Source organism: Grus americana, chromosome 1 (genome assembly GCF_028858705.1).
Source record: "Grus americana isolate bGruAme1 chromosome 1, bGruAme1.mat, whole genome shotgun sequence".
In the NCBI taxonomy this organism is placed as follows: domain Eukaryota; kingdom Metazoa; phylum Chordata; class Aves; order Gruiformes; family Gruidae; genus Grus; species Grus americana.
The window spans coordinates 204408106-204429073 of record NC_072852.1 but is presented as its reverse complement, the minus strand read 5'-3'; the positions used below and the strand labels follow the sequence as shown (position 1 = coordinate 204429073).

Here is a 20968-nt window from a genome sequence, read left to right as displayed (position 1 = left end):
GCGGCTGCCCTCGCTGCGGGAGGGGCTGGCCAGAGGGGGGTCCCGGGCCGAGCTCCCCCTCACGCCCCGCGGGCGGGACGCGTGTGTGGGCGCGCCCCTGGCCCGGCGGCGGGTCTGCAGCGGGGGAAGGGAGCCCGACCGCCCATCCCCTTGCCGAGCGGCCGCCTGGAAGTTGGGATAGAAGTTCGGGGAGGAAAAGAAAAAGTTCTGGTTGGCGGCACAATTCCATGGCAGCCTAGGGCGGGCGGGCGGCCGGAGCCGGGAGAAGTGCGGGCGCGCAAGGAGGGGTAGCGAAGCGGCGGGCGAGCCGAGGCGTGAGGCGACCGCGGGCCAGGCGCGGTGGGGGGTCTGGGGGCGCCAGGCAGAGGCCCCCGCGCCAGGCGCCCCCTGAGCGGGAGGCGGTGCGGGCGGGCCCGCGCAAGAGGGCTGCGCGGCTCAGGCTGCCTTGGTCGGATACGGTGCGGGCGGGCTCAGGAGGGGCGGAGCCGGCGGCGGAGAGTGATTCGGGCGGGCGTAACTCCCAACTTTTGTTTGGTGTGTTGTGTGAGTTAGTTTCCGCCGCCGGGACAGAGGCGCCGGCCGGGCTGGGCCGGGCTCGGGAAGCGCCGCACGGTCAGAGTTGTTTTGCCAGTTGCTGCGGCCGGGTCGGTTTCCCTGTCGAGGGGTGAGAAGCACCGGCGACAGCAGGACGAGCCGCGGCCCAGCGAGCGGGGCATGCGGGGCTGGGAATCTGGGCTCTGAGTCGCCGAGCCCCGCCAGGGAAGCGCCGGGGGGTCCCGACGGAGCCATGGATCCTGGGCAGCCTCAACCGCAGCAGCCGCCGCAGGCAGCGCAGCCCCCGGCCTCGCAGCAGCCGCCGCCACAGCCCCCGGGCGCGGTGTCGGGGGCCCCGGCCGGCGCGGCGCAGCCCCCGGGCGCGGGGCCCCCTCCGGCGGGGCACCAGATCGTCCATGTGCGGGGCGACTCGGAGACCGACTTGGAGGCGCTGTTCAACGCCGTGATGAACCCCAAGGGCGCCAACGTGCCGCACACGCTGCCCATGCGGCTTCGGAAGCTGCCCGACTCCTTCTTCAAGCCGCCCGAGCCCAAGGCCCACTCCCGCCAGGTGAGGGGGAGGGGGCGGCCGCGCCGCGGGCGGGCGGGGGGCGGCCCGGCCCGGCCGTGCGCTCCCGCTCCCCCTCCCTCGCCGCCGCCGAGCTCCTCCCGGGGGAGGCGTGTGGGGGAGGGGGCCGGGGCGGGAATCCGCCCCCCACAGGGCTGAGCGGGGCTGGGGGCGCCCGGCCGGGGCGGCTGGGGTGTTCGCTACCTTTCTTCCTCCCTCGCTTTGCTCCTCGCTCTTCCTCCTCCTCCCCCCCCTTTAGTTAGTTGTTCTTCCCCAGGGGCGGGGGCGCCGCGCAGCCCCTCTCCCTCGCCTCAGGGCGCTGAGGGGAGCCGGCGGGAGGGCGGGAGGCAGGCCCTTGGCTCCGGTCCGGTCTCCGGCGGGGCCTCGGACTCCACATCCGCTCCTTGGGGAGACCCGCAGCCGCTTTCTCGGCCTCGCCGGGAAGGCGGCAGTGGGGGGAGCCCCTAAAACTTATGTGAAAACGCTTTGCGTGGAAGACGGGGAGGATTTCGCTTTGAGGTCTAATCCTTCTGTGTCGTGGCGCTGCCCGTCTGTTGAGGGGGGTAATGAGGTGGTGCCAGACTTCCCCCCGTCAGACAACATGGATGTAGCTTTTCCACCATTTCATCGCTGCGCAGGGTTGAGTAGGATTAACGCCCCCCCCCCCCCCCACTTCAGAAGTTAATTCCCGAGCCGCCCTTCAGGTCTGACGGCGTCGAGGGTCCGCCGAGTTAACCGCCTGGTTAACCCAGGGCGGGAGCCCAGGGCTTTAAACTGTGAAGCCGGGGCTGCGGGGGCCCCGGCGGTGCCGGCCCAGGGGATGCAGGGCAGGGCCGGCGCTCGGCCTCCGGGAGCCTTTGGTCTTTAAGCAGAGTGACTTTTGTGCCAAGACCTAAGTGTTGGTGCAAATATGACTGAAAGTTAATGTTTAGGCTGCTGTTACCAACTTTTTGGAAGGAGGCTGTGCCTACTCGAGAGTTTTATTAAGTAATGAACTTTGTTGCTAAGCTATAAAATGAGTTTTATTATTGGCTATTGTCACTTTATCTGTGTAGCCAGTAGGAGTGAAACTTGCTCTGTGTACTGGTGCCTGGTACTCCTGTTGTTAAGGGTCTGTCAACATTTCCATTATTAAACTTCTGTTTTGAAGGATTTATAACTTGGCTTCAGAAGTTCACTCCAGGCTGAACCTTGGCACGTACTCTTTCAGCCGAGGAGTTAATTCATTTTCCAAATACTCGAAAAATCAGTCTGGCCTTCATATTCCAAGACTGAAAAGAAAGGGGTGGGGCTGAGTTGCTTCTGTAGTTTTACTTGCTTCTGCCTTGCAGACCTTTAATAACATACTGAAATCCAGCGAGGAATAAGGTTATTAAGTTTAGTTTTTTCTAAGTTGTGCAAATCTTATCGCATTTCCGTTGTGCACAAATGTGAACTGATATACATTCAGCTAATACTTGGTTTTTGTCTTGTTAAATATGGTAACTGCTGTTCAATAGCTATCGCATTTTAAATGCACTTAACGTGTGTGATGTTCATACAACTTGTACTTTTAAGCTTAGCATAATCTTACTTGTGTATGTTGCTCTTCATCTGTAATGCGTATTTAGTTGGATCACTGTTCCGTGTGCCTGTGGATGGTTCCTAAAACATAAACTTGAAATCCAGCTAAAGCTGGAGAATCGTTTGCTTCATTGTGGACTGTCTTTTAAAATAAGACTGTTTTCGTTTTCCTTTTTGTTGAGTTGTGCCACAAAAATATTCTGTTTAACAGAAAAGTTCTTTAAGTTTTTGTAATTCTCCCTGTTTCTGAAGAATTAAAATGCCTCAAATTCAGTTGATTTGCAACTTGCATATTTTGTTCAAATCTAAATCTAAGCTAATTAATTTCCAATTTAATATATGAAACTTCACATGTGTTTGCGTACAGATGTAGTGAAACAGAATGGTTAGTCTCCATAAGAGTATATAAATGGGGCCTCGTGTATGGTGCAATACCTTGTGTAGAGAGGTGTGGCAAGGGCTGATACATGCATCTTATTACAGGTGTCCATGTTGTTCTGGTCTACCTACAAAATAAATTAATTGGTAAATATATAAAAAAAGGCCAATATTACTTTAATTCAGTTTTCAGAGCTGCTTTTTCTGTTTCACGTTGGACACGCATTTACTACTGGCAAAGATGATCAATGTGGTTATGACTGGTAACTCTGGTGAATGGTTTTGTGAGTCACTTCTGATTGACTGGTTCAACAGTTTGCTGAAGCTTTGCTTTGGATAAAGCATGGACAAACTGCTTAGAAACTTCCAATACCCTTAAAGTGCAGTTGTGTGTGGGTTAGGAAATTTTGTGTTCAGTCTTGTTGTAAAGGGTTTTTTTTTTTATGGTTGAGTTCAGGAGTCTTGCTCCATTGGAATTCACTGCTGTCGTTTGGCATTTCTTTGTTGCTTTTCTCCTTGTGTAATCATTTAAACTCCTGCAGAGGGTGTATGTGTGGGTGTCTTTGCACCCCCACACCCCCATTTCAAAAGGAGAGTGGGAAATTAACTCCTCCAGCAGAAAGTGGGTGTGATGGTATTGGGTGGGTGCAGTCCTGTAATGATCCATGCAATATGCTGTATGAGGTCTGCTGACTGCGGGCATGTTTTTTTCTTAACCCTGCACCAAGGGTAAGAACTTTAGTTTTCAAAATAAAACTAAAGGCATGTAGTACATACTTACAGTTAATATTTCTTGAGTTACACAGGGGGTTTTGTGATGTTAATTAACCTACCTACTTGGAGGCTCTCTTCAACAGTAACAACTGGAAAATAAGCAGAACTTTAGAATGACTAACTTCTGAATTTCTTCTGAAAGATTCATTTAAAGTGAAATGTCTTCTGACAGCTGAATTTCTGCTGAAATATAAGAATCTTAATGAGAATAATTTTGCTCCTGGCAGGCCAGCACTGATGCAGGGACAGCAGGCGCCCTGACCCCTCAGCATGTCCGAGCTCATTCCTCTCCAGCATCACTGCAGCTGGGAGCTGTTTCTCCAGGGACGCTTACACCCTCTGGAGTAGTGACTGGACCTGGAGCTCCATCTTCTCAACATCTCCGCCAGTCTTCATTTGAGATCCCTGATGATGTACCTTTGCCACCAGGTTGGGAGATGGCTAAGACACCATCTGGACAGAGATACTTTCTTAAGTAAGTAAAACTTGTTTTCAGTTAGCTGTATCTCTGGCATTTTTTGTTGGATTTTGTTTGGTTGGTTTTTTACAGTCTTTGAATTTTAGTAAATTTCATTGTGTTTAAAATACATACTTTAAAAAACATGCCTCTGTTTTTAAGTAGGAGATCCTACCACTTCAGTATTTATCCCGTATCAACTCTCTACTGAGAGAAAACTGTATGGCACTCTGTGAATATTTATCTTATATTATTCTTAGCTGAAGAATGTTGTCCATTATATTGTATACTGAAAATCAATGAAATGGGCATAGTGATTTATAAACAGTGTGACTCTTGGATTTGCTGAATCTTGCCAGAGTTCTCATGCAGGTCAAAATACATTTTACCTCATTTTTCTTGATACAGATGTAAAAATGTAGAGTAAGTTTAGAAACTATTGTAGTGAGACTGTATCAGGACTTCTTATTTTTTGAATAAGGACAATTGTGTAAGTACACAATCAAAATATTTTTACCTACTCTCTACTCATGAGGAAATTTAATATATGTGTTTGATTGCAGTATTTGGGTCTGTAGCTCTTAATGCATCTACATTCCCTGCAGTGAGAGAGAAATTGCAGAACTTCTAACATCGTTTCATGTTCCTACAGCTGTAGCTTTCTCACATAGTGAAATTAGTATCACCTTCTCTATAACTGAAAAGAGGTTGCACTTGCCAGCCATCTGATGCCTAGTCCGTCAGGGAACATTTTCTTTTATGCTGCATAGTTTTCTAAAACAGCAGGAGCTTGTCCTTCTTACTAAAAGTGTGCCCACCAAGACACGTAATTTGCCCTCAAATATTTTGACTATATTTTGAACATTTTATTTAACTGCAAGTCTCTAAATAACCCATTATATGTCATTTTCAGGGCTGGGAGCGGGGAGGGGCAGCACAGTGTGCCATTTATGTAAAACTTGTTTCGGCCAAGAAAAACATCTTTATCCCTACCTTTCTTGCTAAAACATTGTCATTAATATGTGCATTTGATTAAAATACTTGAGTTTGTAGCTTCAAAAACAAATTTACATTGTCTGCAGTGAAAATGGAACTGGCAGAACTTCTTAAAACTGTTTCTTGTTCCTATAGCGATGGTGTTTCCATACAGAGAAATTATTATCACTTTTTTAACCGAAGAGAGGTTACAGCAGTTGTCTGACATTATTTGAGCCTGAAGGTTACTTTTTGAAAACAATCATTCTATATTAGGAATGCGAAAATGAGCATTAGTTATAGATCTTGAAGATGTGATATTTTCTTTGGTGAAGTTTAACAAAGTAGCGTATTCTAGAATGTGAGCTCTTCAGTGGGCACAAATAGATTTATTTTTTTTAACTGTGTAAGTTTATGCCATTTGAGAACTGTACCTCATTGGACCTTGAGGAAAGCACAGACTGAGTTTTGAAATGAAAAGCGAACTTTGTTTTGACTGCACTAGTGAGAGCTCCTAAGGAGCAGCTTGTAAAGCATGAAAAATAAGTATTTGATTTTTAAGTTTTACTGTCACAAGTGTTTGTTTTTGATAACACTGTCAGTTTTACAGAAAGTAGAACAGTTTTAAGAGCCGTCATGCTCTTTTAATCAATTTTTTAAATTATGCTCATTCAGGTGAAATCAGAGTGAAAGATACATTCTTGGAAAGCTTTTCTGCAGTTTCATTATTACCACAAAAAATCTTTTCCTTTTTTTCTGCAAGTGTTTTGGGTTGTTTTTTTTTTTTTTTCCCCCCCTTTCTTAGTGTCCTGGTATCCATTTCAAAGGGTCAGGTTTCAGCAAGAACAATAAAGAGCCTGAGACTGGAAAGTACACACAAGTCTGGCAAACTCATCTGCATGAGCAAGATCGTTTGTTCTCAAGTAGACATCCAAAGTAAATGATTGAAAGAGCTGCTAGCTGTGAAGGATGTGTCTTGAAGGGGAAAGGAGTGGAAACAAACCAGGTTGTTAGGAAGAAAAATAAAGGCTGTACTTTTTGAACCTCTCCCTGCTGGGTCACATGCTGACCTTGGGAGATTTTAAACAGCTTAATGGGCTGTTTTCTTTTGGCTTTCCTTGGGTGATGCTGTGGTATGGGAGAGTCTAATGAGGACAGTTCTGAAGGCTCTGTTCACACTTGAAGAACATTTGTTGTTCCTAAAAGGTGGTTTAATACTTTCTACAGATGAGATTCACCAACTTCATTTGAGTTCATGAAGACTTGTAAGAAACATTTCAAGTACCAGCAAAATGTTTGCTTTGTATGTTCAGGAAATCCAAAGAAATGTAAGAATTATTTTTGAGGAGCAAGTTTGTATTTCAGAAGGTTTTTCAGTGTTGAGTGCTAAGTTCTGTCTCGTACCAACAAGCCCCGTTAAAAGTCACATCTTGTCTAGTTAGACCTTCAACATTTGCTCGAAGCGTGAGTACTAAGATTCCTCATACTGAATACATTTAACGTGGTTCCTTCTACCGTATGCAGATTTTTGGTGTCTCTTCCAAGTATTCAGCTTTTCTGTTGGATTGGCTGCATTGCTCTATGTTTCCATGTGCTCTGTTCTGTAGCCACTCCATGAACAGTTTGGTAATCAGGCTCTAGAAAGATCTTTGCAGGATAGGTAACAGTATTAGATTTTTTCCAGATGTCAGTAAGCCTTATGGTTATAGTTATCATAATATACTACAGTGCAAACAGAATAATATAAAATTGAGTACCATACTTGATACAGTCTGGAACATAGTCACTTCCACTAATCAATGGGTCAGGCACTGCAAGTGTAGTAGTTTGTGCAAAGAAATGAAAATACTGTGTATAGGAGAGAAAATATTTGTCTGTATGTATAGATATATGCACAGAGTTATTTGGCCTGATATTTTATATACACACTACACATGTATCTGTACATATTAAAGGCGGGTGAGAGTGGTAGTTTAAGATCTGAACCAGATCTGCTCTTGTAAATCAGTCTGTCGTCTAGATAGATAGACCCCTTTATGTATGAATGCCCAACATATGATTTGCCAGAATTCCACTCATTAGCGTTCATCTCACTGTTATGAGTAGGACTCCCAAGTATAATTTTCCGTTAGTGAAAATGCAGATGATTTTGGCCAGTGAGTTAAGACACGCTTGCTATACAGCTGGTAAAACTAATTCTGTTTTTTACTGAAACTGCTACTTAAATAGAACTCAGAAGTTAAGATTTGCCTGGTTAATAAGTGGTCATATCTGAGTCATCTCAGCATTGCTGTGCGGTACACTTTAGTCCATTCTTAAACATGGAGTGAAAAAGACTCTCTTGGTTTGTGTGGCGATGTCAACTGCATTGCTTTTTAACCACTTCCTGTTAGCCAGCTGCTGGTTGACATTTCAGTGAACTATGGAGAAAGATAGGGGATCACTCTCTAGGCAAAAGATAATATGCCATGGGAGTAGCAGACAACAGCTTGCAGGAAGAAAAAACAAGTTTTGCTCAATTTTAGAATTACTCTCGTATCATTTTAACTTAGTGTTATTCTTTTAATTCTTACAAAGCTTGTGTAATGCTTCTTCTCATTTTGTAGTGTGAGGAAAAGTTAACTGATTGTCCAGCAAACAAGTCTTGCAATTATTTTTTTCTACAGGAAGTAGTTCTTGCAAGCAGTTTATCAACAACTTCCTATTTTTTTCTGGAAGTGTTGAATGACTTCCTGAAGGAGGCCAAGGTGGTTTTCATTAGTATCTGTGGGTGTGTTTGAGGTGTTTACCCATCTGGCCAAAACCTTAGAAATGGATTGCTGTTACACGTTTCTTATGTGCTCTATACAGCGGTATGGCTTTGAATGTTATGAAACCAAATAATTTTAAAATAATGGGGAATTTTGTTGCTATGCTTTTTTTTTTTTTCCCCCCTTATGTCACACATGAAGAGTATCCAGTAGCACTGTTAAAATTTCTCTTGCATCCCATTTTTACCCCTGACTGGAACCACTCACTACACCAATATCATCTGCTCCCCTCCTTCTTGTCTCCTCCCCACCATGCCAAAGTAATCTTAGTCTTAGGGACTTCCAGGGTAGATGATGTTTATTGGAAAATCTGTTGCCACAGTTGCGTATTTGATTGAATACCTTAATTTACTGGGGAAATGCATATTCAGAATCATCAGTTAATGTGAGTTCTTGTGTTTATGGTTCTATAGTTCAGGCTAGTTTATCATTTAAAGAGCCGTATTGTTGGAAACTGAAACTGCAACCACTGCTTTTGATGGGTTTGTCCACTTCTCCATGCTTTTTATACTAAAAAGCAGTTGAAGATTTTTCTGATTGCTAAACTTTATTTGTAATATGTCTAATTAATTTCATTTTTATATTGATGATTTCTGAGTGTTTATGAAAATATGAGATTGACTTAAAAGAAAAAAGCAATGAGATTCGTGCAGGGGAAAATGGGCACTGACAATTTCAGAACATAGCTGGAGGAAAGAAGTATTAGTTAAAACACTTCTAGAGTAAAACATGCTGTGATGTTTTTGGCAACTTAAGATTTTTTTTTTTGTCTTGGAAGACAGTCATAGTACTAAGCATGTATCTTTCCTTTTACCTCTTACTTGGAGTCCTGCGAAAAAACAATGATACAAACTATTTTTGATTTGCAGTTGTACTAACGATTTCTGTATCTTTAAAAGGGCGGAGGAAGAATAAGGGTGCAAAGCTGCCTTATTTGTGTTAGCACTGAGACTGAGCGGGGAGGAGGATTGAAAGTACATCCTCAGCCCTCTGAATTCAGCCAGCTTAGTGGGTGAGCATCAGTGAAAGCAATGGCACATGGTGCTTTTCTTGCATTTAGTTTAGTTTTGTTTTGCTTAAGAGAAGTTGCAAACAATGATATCCATGCATTCAATACCCTGCTGTAGAAGGTGATTTTTATAAGACTATTCCAAAAACAGTTCAACAGATGTGATTTCAGGTAACCCAAAAACATACCCTGTGGCTTTCACTAATATATTTTCTTTTTATTTATAAGCATATTGGCATTTATTATCTTCAGCTTAAAATAGAACTGGGGAAAAAAATAGGATCTGTGGCAACTAGTTGTAAGTTAATAACTAAATCATGTCTGAGGATTTTTTTTTATTTTGTTTTTTAAATCAGCTGTTGATCTGTGCATTTCTTCCTCCCACAGGCTTTGCCTTTCAATATATCTATCATAAAAATAATCTTTGTGCTTTATAGTGTCTGATTTGGTGCCTATTGATATATTTTCATATACTCTAAAAAGCACTGGATTAAACCTCTACTGCGAGCTTCTAATATTGTAGGGAGGTATGCACCAGATGTAGAAAACATGATGTGAATATAATTCTTACAAATCTAAATAGGATATGAATATACGTGCAACAAAGAGATGGCAATTTCATACTCAAAAAATATAATAAGGTTGTATTAACGCAACGTTCATTAAGGAAGAAAAATATGTTTAAGTAGCAAACATATAAAAGTAGACCTTTCAACTTCCCTTATGTAATTGGTCAAAATTACTTCTGATTTAGCTGTTGAGAACACTCGTGTAGTTTTGGTTTATATGCCTTAAAACACCTAATACTGTTTTATAGCAATGCTTTCCTATCTCCTGAATCAAATTTGAGATCAGTTTTATCTTACTGTGGTCTGAAAACTTTGTATTATGTTGAAAACTGTAATTGTGACTGAGATCTTTATTAACTAGTCTTTTATAATGAGAACTCTTAGAGTCTCTCTGATCAGTAATAAGAAGAGGCTTCTGATACAGGTTTAATCAGAATGTAATGTTTAAAAAAGATGCTTCTGCAATTCTGCTTATTAAAGATTTTTTCACATTGTATCTGGTTAAAAGTAGTAGCATCAAGCTTTGTGGGAGCAACTACACCACTATGGAACCACTTCTGTTTTCTCAGGTCTTGACCTCTTGTAAAGACAAACAAGAATTTGACACAAATCAAGATGATGTCTTCTGGACTCTCTTATCGTTTTGACTTTCTTCTGTATGTTGAAGATGGCAAAGAATTATAGTTGTGGGTTTTTTAGTAGTCATCTGGTTCGTAGCATGGGGTAGTCTGTAACCCATCAGTCACATCATGGAAATTCGATAGAAAGCAGTAAAGTAATAAGAGGATGTTAATTTGAAAGTTCCCATGAAAGCAAGACAGGCACTACCCCATCAGTTTTTGCAAAAAATACTTCTAATGGGTAAATGCAATTGAACTGATCAGTGGCATATGTGGGTAAAATCATACCTACTTTTACAAGATTCATTTCTTACTCTCTTTCCTCTTCTGGAAATGGAAAATAAAAAAAAGTCAGTACTTTTTAAAATTCCAAATATAAAACCTCCATCTATAGTTTGCTCAGTTTCCCTCTGCCATTGTGGCTCAACAGCTGCAAATTTTTAAAAGCTGACAGAGCAAACAAAGTGGATTTTTCACTTACTTTATCCATTTTTACAATAGACTTTCAGAAAAACTAACTTGTTAGCACTGGGAATGCTGAAATATTTAACTGCAGGACCTAAATTGGGTCACATGTAAAATTAAAGCAGAGTTCTTAGTTTGCTCGTGAAGAAACGTTTTCACATATTGGACATAGTTACTGGATACACACAGGAGAGCAAGATATGTTACTCAAGGTTGAGATACAAGATTAACTGTTAAAACTAGTCTGATATTAACTACAAGCAATTTTTTTCAGGGTCTGGATTAAGACTAGACGTACTGTAACCAACCAAAGAAAAAAAAAAAAACAACCAAAAATGAGGTAAACAGCTATAGAGAGCTGTCAGCCAAAACTAGAGATGTTTCTCTTCTTTTTATATGTGGCCAGACCACTGCATGTGTTTATCTTCATAGCTGGGAACAAATTCAGATGATGTAATTAGATTTAGTTTAACCTTTTGAAACTGATAGCTCCTCAGTTCTACTATTAACTTTGTATCCTTGTATTTTTATAAATTCCAACATAGTTGCATTTACTGTTTGTACAAGCCAAACATACATATGCAGTAAAGCTCATTAATGGTGGAACTCGCTGTCTTTCACTATTTGTGTAAACATTGTTCCCTCTTTTAAGGTGTCGTCGTGGTTTTTGTCCCCCCCCCGCCAAGCTGTGCATGATTATGTAAACCCTAATATTTAATTGCTCAGTTTCTCTTGTAAATTCTAAAGAAATTTTCACTTGGCTGAATGCAGAAAATTTACAGGAGATTTCTGTGAGTAGCAGTCCTTTGGCAGGTGCCCCTAGGACATGGTCAGGATACCATGGAGTTGACCCAAGAGAAAGACAGAGTTGTCTCTAGGGGAAATTTGACAGCCTGGGGGTTGGCATAATGTGAAACAAAATTCTTGGGAGGAGGCTCTGTATTGGAATGTTAACAGATAGATGCCATGTAACGGCAGGACATGCTCTCACAAACAGCTTGCTAAAACTCATTTTGATGTAAGACTGTATGGGGAAATTTACCAGATAGATAAACTATATTTTTTGTTAAGTATTTAAATAGGAACGTGAGCATAGGGTAAAAGTGTCTTTAAGATGAAAGTGGTACCTAATTGCTATTTTTTGGTAAATAAAACTTGAGTTTTATTTGGAGAACAGGAGTTTTTGAAAGGCTTGACTAAGCTATGTCGCTGTTTCATGGCGTCGTCCTGAAGTGCTTCTTGGAGTTTGTTTTCTGGGATTCACTCTGCTGATGTTTTATTTGGCTTTTAACTAAGTTACTTCAGGCTGTGTTTCAGGCAAGTATAGCTAGGTTTTCTAAATTGCTGGTTAAGTCAAGCTAATAATATAAGGCTGCCTTGTAAAGTAAGACTTTTACCAGTATACTGCGTGTCAGTCATGCCAGTTGCTAGGGAAACAAAGCTGTCTTGAAAACAGTCTTGGACTTTGCTTTAATTTCACTAATGAGACTTTGCTCCGTCATAGTGAAAGACCAGATCCCTTTTGTTGAGTCTCTGACGTGCTGTTTGGTAACTTAGATCAGTGTTAGTGGTTAAGTTTAGTTATTGATTATTACATTGAGGTTGTGAAGCCATTTTTTTTCCTGCTGAACTGTTTTATAGGAAAGTCAAGTACAGGTCGTTTACTATTGCTAGTTTGTCTCCAATAGGTTCTGATTTATGGAGAGCTTTGTTGGAAGTCTGTCTGCACCACACAAGTTTATTTAAATAGTGTTACTGCTTTAAGAATGCCTTTCCCATTCTGATTACGTGTTGTGACTGAAATGCTAAGTAAACTTTTTGCCTTTTCCGGATATGTTGTAAAATTAGACATTTATGACGTAATAAAACATTATCTGAAAGCAAACAAGCATGGGTTGTATAGGCAAAAATGGATTTTTTTGGGGTAAAGGAAAGAAACGCAACTCAGGTATATTTTCTAATAGGATTTCACTTCTCAGTTTTGGGGTTTTTCTTCTATTTAAAAAGCCGGATTGGCGAGTCCTCTGCAATTACTTTAATTCCAACATTTATATAGTCTCTTCAGAATGGCGAGAAATAGGGAAAAAAAGAAATTTCTTTCCATATTTACTAACTATACTGATGGTATAGTTAATAGAGCTGGTAGACCTAAATATCCAATGCACACATAATTCAGTGGTGATTTTTATTTTTTTATTTACAAAACCTTTGTCATTGTCAGAGTAACCAGCTTTCCATGAGCAAAGGGTATGAAATGAGATATACTTAAAAAGGTGTAATCTGACATATAAAAGGCTGTTACAAAGAAAAGGTGAAAGGACTTGGAAGGATGTTCTATGCCCAACTTCATAAGCCATTTTTGTATGTATATATGAAAAACATATTTGTAGGAAAAAAAGTCATACTGTGCTTTAATTGCAGTTTGCGTGTCCATTGACTTCTGTGCTGGTGTTTGAGTCAGGTTGAATTACACTTGTTTAACAATAAAAAAATTTAAATACTTCCAGTCTTCGGTGAAAACAGTTAATAGCACATTCCATGGTTACAGGGCTTTGTACGCGTGAGCCTGACTATGCTAAAACTGCCTGTGTTCTAGTTCATGTATGGATAGATTTTTGATAGCTTTTTGTTACGCTGCTCTTGACATAATTGTACATATTTATCATCAATGTAGAGCCATATTTCATTTTCCTACCTTCTGTCCCTGAACACATGCACACTTAATTTCCATCTGTGTAGGTCACTTAAACTCGTCTAGCCAGTGAGTTTAACATATGGACTGAAGTAAGTGTTCCCTTTCCTAACTGGTCTTTCAGGCTTTCACTTTTTACGGGAATCTTATTCTGAAACTATCCTAAAGTAGGCCCAAGATATTGGGACCAAATAATTACTAGGTAACAGAGGATACTGTTATAATCTGTATGCTTGTGGGCTTTTGTTTAGTTGTTGGGTTTTTTTGGTGTTTGGTTTTTTTTTTAAACCGTAATGACTAATAACTGGAAAAAATCTATTGGATATTTCACAATATCCTGATAATAGAGTCACTGGCTAGGCATAAGGAAGAGAAAATGTGAAACAGACCTTAGCATAAACAGTTCATTAAGAACTAACATTTTACTATCCCTATTAACAAGGTCAAAGGAAGTCTTAATTATATTCTTTTAAAAAATAGTTTGCAATTCAAATTTGTGCCCATTTTTTATTAGTGTTAGATGGGTCTTGACATGATCAGCTTTGTATTATAGAGATTTGTTGATGAACTTGGACAGTTCATTGTTTTCTTAATGAATAAAATGTCAGTTGTACGTGGTAAAGTCTCCAGGAAAAATGAATCTTAATGCAGTTTCATAGTTGTAGTACCCATTGTCCAACTTCTAATTTTAAGGTTGCATTGGAATAGGGAGGGGAGGAAGCAGAAGGGGGACCTTTTTTTTTTTTTTTCTTCTGGTGCAACTGTTTGTGTGGCTTTTGCTCAGGGCTACAATTTGAATCCTGTTTATGCTGTGACGGTGAGCAGCACAGAGATTGCGTGTGAACTTTAATTGATTCCTCCACTCTGCAATGCTGTTGGAGTAGGAGTGTAGACCCTGGTTTGTGCCAAGATTTGCCCTTTTAAAATGGCCTCAAATACCTGCTCTGTGAAACTGAAGGGGGAGGTTTTTAAGTGCTTTCTAAGCCAAGGTAACTGCTAACTTACCAAATAGTTGAGGGAATTGCAATAAAGTGTGAATTACTGGCTTTTGTAATGGATAACTTTTATGTAAATAAATTTGTGGGAAGAAGTCTCTTAGCCTCACAAGAAGCCATTGAGCTCTTGTTTTGTGCATGCAGAACAAGTTTTTTTGTATGGAATTTATTTGGAATACAGGAGATTCTGGTGCTTGCTTCTTGCTGTGCCAGGACCTGTACATAATTTGCCTATAACTTTGAAAAATTCTTTATATGAAACATATAAGCACACTTACAATTTTCCTAATGCATGATGCTTTTACTGCATAACTAACTGAAATAACTAGCTTCTGTCCAATTTCTACAGATAAATATATTTGATCGTTATTACTCTTACCTGCAGTTGTGATAGGAAGTTTCAAGAGCTTAGAATACTAACCATTCAGTTACATACCCACTGCTGATTAAAATATTCCAGCCCCACCTACCACATGTGGGTAGATATGCATGTACTTTGTCTCTCTTCGTTTAGTCAAAGTGCAAAATACACCCTCTGCAAAAGGAGTAGATGCACGTGTTCTTTTATTGTATAGGATGCTGTTCAGTTATTGACTTCCAGCTAAAAAATTGTTCGTCTGTCTTACAAGCTGCAGAAAAATAAATAAGATACAAATTCTTGGAAGCAATTTCTTTATCAAACTGATGAGTCCAAAAAGAAGAAGTTTTGTTAAATGAAGATATGTAGACTGCAATGCAGCAGCAACTGGTGCTGTTGCATTGTGCTTCATAAAACAATCTTGTCGTTTGCACTTCATTAGGACTAGCAGCTTTTCATTTAGGTTAGTATATCACTTGAATACTGTTCGAGGCAATGTTTCTGCTAAAGAAAAAAACCCAAACATTTCTTTGTCAAAGCTATTAGGCTCTTTAGCTCATGGTCCTGCCTAGCATTTTAGGTGAGCTGAGGATTTCCTATCTGTTACCCTTCTAGTGGATCCTACAGAGCCAATATTTGGCTTTTGATGGACACAGCAAGGCTGAACTGTGTAATCGGATGATAATATTGTGTTGTTTCATGTATGTATCTTTTTGTGTAATATATCTAAACTATACTTGTAATGATTAGGTGAAGGAAAAAATTCAGAAGATGCGTGGCTAAAGTGTAAATAAAAAATAGGAATACTGGCAGTAGAGAGGCAGTAGAAGTAGCTATACTGTTCTCCCTAAGTTTTCATCTGCTGTCCTTGATACGATGTTCAATTTTAAAACCTAGCAAGTGCTGGGCCCTGCCAGCTTTGCTCTTGTAAGAGAGCTTCTTAGCAGCATCTCTTTAAACTGTTTATATTGATACAAACCAAGCGCCTGTCCAGATCAGTATCTTGTCAGTGGTGGTCATGAGCAAATTTCTTAGAAGGACTAAGAACAGGGCAAGCATGTGTGATACTCTCTCTGAGAACTCTCCCGGCTTCCAGCTGTCCCTCAAGACTTGTGCTGTCTCTTCTTGAGGCCACAGAAACTTTTAGCCTTTTAGCATCTGCTGCATGCTCTGGCAAGGAGTCTTGCTGGTTGTCTGTCCACTGCACGAAGAAACGCCTCGTTCTGTTTTAAGCTTGGCTCCCATCAGCTTCATTCAGCGGTGTCCAGTTCTTATTTTGGAAGTGACAATGAACAGTTGATGCATATTTGTTCTGCTCAAGTTTGATACCGTTTCCTCTGGAAAGTATCTCTCTTGAAATTTGAAGACCTGCTGGGTCTTCCTGGGATAGAAACTTTTTTCAGTTATCCCTGCAGCTCTTCTGTAAGCCTTTTCCAATTTTTGTTATTTTTCAGATGAAAGGTTTAGAATGTTTTACTACAACACCATTCTGAACCTTTCATCTAAAAAAAATAAAAAAAAATTTAGCGTATTCCTTCTGCTATTTGTCCTTTCACTATATACTTTTCTTTTTGCAGTTCTTTGCATTTAGCAGTTGACCGAGGGTAAATTTGTGTCATTGGGAAACTTTGTTGTGCTGCCGCTCTTCTTTTGCATAGATCGTAGCGTATAGGCCCCTGTGGACGTTGACCAGAGGCTTATTTCTGTTGCAGAAGCTGCTGATTCCTACCACCTCGTTTTTTTCTTACTGGTAATTGTTTGTTGATGTCATATCAGGACCTATCCTTATCCTGTAGCTCCTGTTCCTAATCAGGTCTTCTAGTCATCAGTTTCTGGAGCTTAATGCCTGCCGTGATTACTGTGTCTCCAGAAGTTGAGTCTTCCTTATGAACTTTGGGATGAAAATACTTCTGTTGGTGCATTCACCTTGGAAGGGAAAGGTTGTTTGCACTTGCTTCCGGCTTATGTCTGGGAGCTGCTCAAACAAAATGGAAGTATGCTGGCATGATAAAATGATGCTTGTGTATGTCATTAAAAAAAAAATCCAAGTGAGATTTATTTCTAGAATAAAATGTCTTGTCCTGTGGCTGATACTGCACATGCTTGTAGGTTTTTAATTTAATGGATGTGTCATTAGAGAAGTAAGCAATGCCAAGGTATTTTGAAGACAGGTTATGTTTCTTCATACACTCGGTTCCAGCAATGCTGAAAGAATATTGGTTTCAACATTGTTTGGGAATTGTCATTTCATATTCTACTTATAAGTTTAGTTACAAAATTGCTTCTGTCAATACCATGCCTTACTTCCTAGTATCTCAGTACCAGATGCTTATACCATATTTTTGTGTTGTGCAGTATGTCTATATATCGCAACAGTTCAGTAACCAAAAGAAAAGTATTTGGCAGTCCAAATTCTTGAGGTTTTTAAGATTTTCAACCAGCTGTAACTGATTTTGTGATATTGAATATGTTGTGTCAAATGTGGCAATTGGTAAATAATCAGATAATAAGGGACAATTGTCTGAGTTTAAAAAAACCTTGAGCAGTTCAGATGGAATCTTTCTTCTTCCAGCAGCAAAGGCTGATTAATTTTGCATAGGAGCTTCAGGATTGTTAGGATCTTAAGTTGACTGGAAGATTCAGAGCCATGAATTTACCAGGTGATATAGATATGTTTTTCTTTTCAAAGTTCTCAAACACAGCCTTTAGTGTCTTTATTGTGATCTAGCCAAACTAGTATTTAGTGAAGGTTGGACATCTATCCAACCTTCTGCTCAAAGCACGGATGTTGCTGAAGCTAAATCAGGTCAGAAGTGACTGTTAAGCCAAGTGTGAAAAACCTCCAAGGATGGAGATCCCACAGCCTCCCTTCCTCCTGTTAATATGCCCCTTCAGAAGATGGTTCTCTGCAGCAGAGCAGACTTTTAAAATAGGCTGTAGTTTCTCTGCTAGCCAAAAAGTGAAATGGCATGCTTTAGGTATGATTTTCTTAGGATTAAAAAAAAAAAAAGCAATTAAGAAACTTGCTCAATCTTTTTCATACGCATAAGATAGTCATGTGTGTTGACATCCCATGTCTCATCTTACATCGAATAAGTTGTCCAAATGACTGTGCTATATTTTACAGTCTTATATGTATTGAGTAATTCATACAGGGACTCGTCTTCCTGGAATGCCTGGTTGATGTATATCCGTTCTAGGTTATTGCTTACTATTATGATCATATTTATGCAATTCCTTTTAACTTGCTTGAAGCTCTGTCAGCTTACTGGATGTGTAATACAGTAATCACATTTATGCTAGCGCATGTCATGGCTTCTTAAATGATCTATATGTGTGTTAAGTCATAATAGCAGGGAATCCTATTCAAAATAGAAGAAATTGCTGCTTGTCTATGAAATCATCTTCCACATTTGTACTCTGTGTTCTGTAATTATGGGTTTCTGCACAAGATAGAACAGAGATGAGAGAACTAGATAGAACAGAGAAAACCATATTTCCATTGGGAAAGTATATCTTTTATTTTTGATATAGATTGATTTGGAAAAAAAGTCTCACAACAAAGTTTCACAGCTGATTCCAGTAGCGGGCATATAATGCAGGGTAGCCACATTTATACACTGATATAATCATTTCATCAGCAGTGGTACTTGGTCTATTTTGGGTTGTACTCTGGTTCTTAATTTTTCCCTGCAAGTGAGTTGTTGGAGAACTTGTCATGGCACATGGGATGAGAATAAGGAAACTCATGAGAAGACAGCAGAGCATAATGAGGCTAAAGTTGTTCATAGGTTGGGTTTGAAGAGTGAAAGCAAGCTTTGTTTGTAGACTTTGAGGCAGCCTCTCCTAGTTTCATAGCCGTTGCTATGCTGACATAGTTATGTGTGTAGTTATGTCATGAGCCAGAGACTAATTTTTTTCTGCGATTATGTTGTTTTCAACTGGATCAGTTCTTTGATCCAGTTTGTGTTGTGGCTGTTTAGAGGAGGAAGTAGAGATAGATGCTGCATGAGAGTAAATTAAGCCTTAAATCAGTGATACCACTAAAGAGAGAGACATGTGGAGTCATTCCATCTGACATAGGAATCCAGTTTTACGTTTTAGTCAAAACAAGCCACTACTCTGTAAAGCATTGCTGATGGATTTTAGTATGGTTATTCAATATAATCATAAAACAAATATTTTATGTTCTTAGAGCTTTTAAAAAAATTTGTACAGTGTTGGTGACTTTTATCAGAACTGTAGTAAATGATGCAATCAAATTATGAAACTAAATTTACTTATTTATTTATCCCTCCATATTTATAGTGATATTTTCCTGGAAGACCAAATGGAATTTTGAAGCCAGTATAACAGTTTCGGTTTACTCTTTGGGATGTACTGAATGGGTTTGGGGGTTTAGAGGAGGGGCTCATTGGTCGTGTGTGGTTTTGGTTTGTTTTGGGGGTTTTTTTGTGTGGATTTTTTTTTTTAATTAGTTTGCTTATTTTTTAGAATTGCTGTCAATACTATTCTCTGCAACGCAAAATTATATTGTTACCATTTCCTGTGGACAAATATGTAGATTCTACATTGCTCTGTCCTGGGCAGTCTCAGAGAGGATTTGATCCATTTGTATTGTCTGCAGTAAATATATTTTAGATTTAACTAAAGCCTTTTTTCTTTTTTTTTTACTCTCTTTTACCCTGTGAGTTACTCAAATAGTATTTTGATCAACCTTATAATGGCTGAGTTGAATGATAAAACTACATTTACAGGAGAGACAATGTAAATATTTTTAAAAGCTTTATTGAAATGTTACTTTTTAATTCCTAACTCAAGTTTCTAAGCAGTATTCTTCTGTTGCTAGTTGCAAACAAATTCTTTGTGAATATTAAAGAGTCATTCCAAGAGTAAGCCAATAATAAGACATAACATTTATTCTTGTCTTCCTTGAATCCAAATTCTATTATGAACCTCTGGAAGAGAGGTCCTTTTGGTTTTTCATGTAATATCTACACACATCCTAGCAGCTACGACAAAGCTCACAGAACTAGCTATTCTTACTCTAAAATTCAGAGAGCTAATTGACTGCAATCCTCAAGAAAATTAGCTTTAAAAGTCTACAAAATTTCACTCTTACAATTTTATTTTGAGATATTTGGTTAAAAAAAAAGAACCAAAACAGAAAACTTGTGTTTGAGCTTCTTTAGCTGTGTGATCAACATCTTCTGTTGTGGAATTTTCATTCCCATGCTGTTTATAGAAGCACAGATTTCACTGAATGGGGTAATCTGAAACATGGTGTTGTAAGATGGTCTATTCAGTGTCTTTAACAGAAAATGTCAGTCTTCTGCTAGGAATATGCGGTACATCCATGAGGGGACAGTGGAAAAGGTAGAGATATGTTGGTGTAATGAATCATTGGTTTGGATGGGGTTTTTGGAGGAGGTAGGTGGTGGCTGTTGGCATTTTTGTTTGGGTTTTTTGTTTTGTGTTTTAGTAAATAAAACCATGCATTAATATGTAGCTTTATATGAACTTCAAAACCAGCAAATAAAGTAATGGGGAAAAACAGTTCTTAATGAGCTTTATGGAGGAAAAAAATATTTAAAAAGCACTGGTGTTTGGCTTGTAAAGCAAAATTGAAGAAGTTTTATTGCAGACATCTGTGTAGAGTTACCACCTTCCTGTTGCACAGAAACTGAACTAGGGTAACACAATGGTTCTTCCAATCCCAACCAATATGTATCTTGAAAAAAATAGACCCCACAAAACAGAAAAAAAGACATACTTTAATGCTGGGTAAGTATAATACTTGGATTGTGGTCTGGTATGCACTCTGTAGCTGATACTCCGAGATTTGAGCTTGGTTTTAAAAAGTTCTAACAATATGTGTAAAGTTGGCTTGCTACAGTTACAAATTTTATGTGTGAACTAAATTCAGCTAAAGTCAGCAAGGTGTGTGGTGGTTCTGTGGTTGGTTTTCTTGGTTGTGTTTTTAGGGTGGGGGTTTTTTGTTTTGTTTGAGGTTTTGGCTTTTTTTTTTGTTGTTTTGGGTCTGTTTTTCTGACTAAAAAAAAATCATTGAATTGAGCTGTTAGCCAACATGTGTTATGCTATCGTGGATAATATGCTAACAAAGCTGTTTTGAAACCAGATTTTTTTGCCTTTGTATAGAATCTTTTTTTTTCCTTGTAATTTATCAGAGTGAAAAACCTC

The 20968-nt window shown here is 39.7% G+C and overlaps 1 protein-coding gene across 8 annotated transcripts in view; it reads left to right on the top strand.

The window, feature by feature from the left end:
- The first annotated feature begins 424 nt into the window (after positions 1 to 424).
- Positions 425 to 20968, top strand: part of YAP1 (Yes1 associated transcriptional regulator) — a 92580-nt gene continuing 72036 nt past the window's right edge. The window contains exons 1-2 of one of the 8 annotated variants that reach the window (XM_054831996.1): positions 425 to 1105; positions 4045 to 4292. In XM_054831996.1, the coding sequence (XP_054687971.1) occupies positions 788 to 1105; positions 4045 to 4292 (566 nt within the window). In that variant the 5' untranslated portion in view covers positions 425 to 787. The remainder of the gene's footprint in view (positions 1106 to 4044; positions 4293 to 20968) is intronic. The other 7 variants (XM_054832004.1, XM_054832013.1, XM_054832024.1 and 4 more) reach the window with 7 other exon arrangements.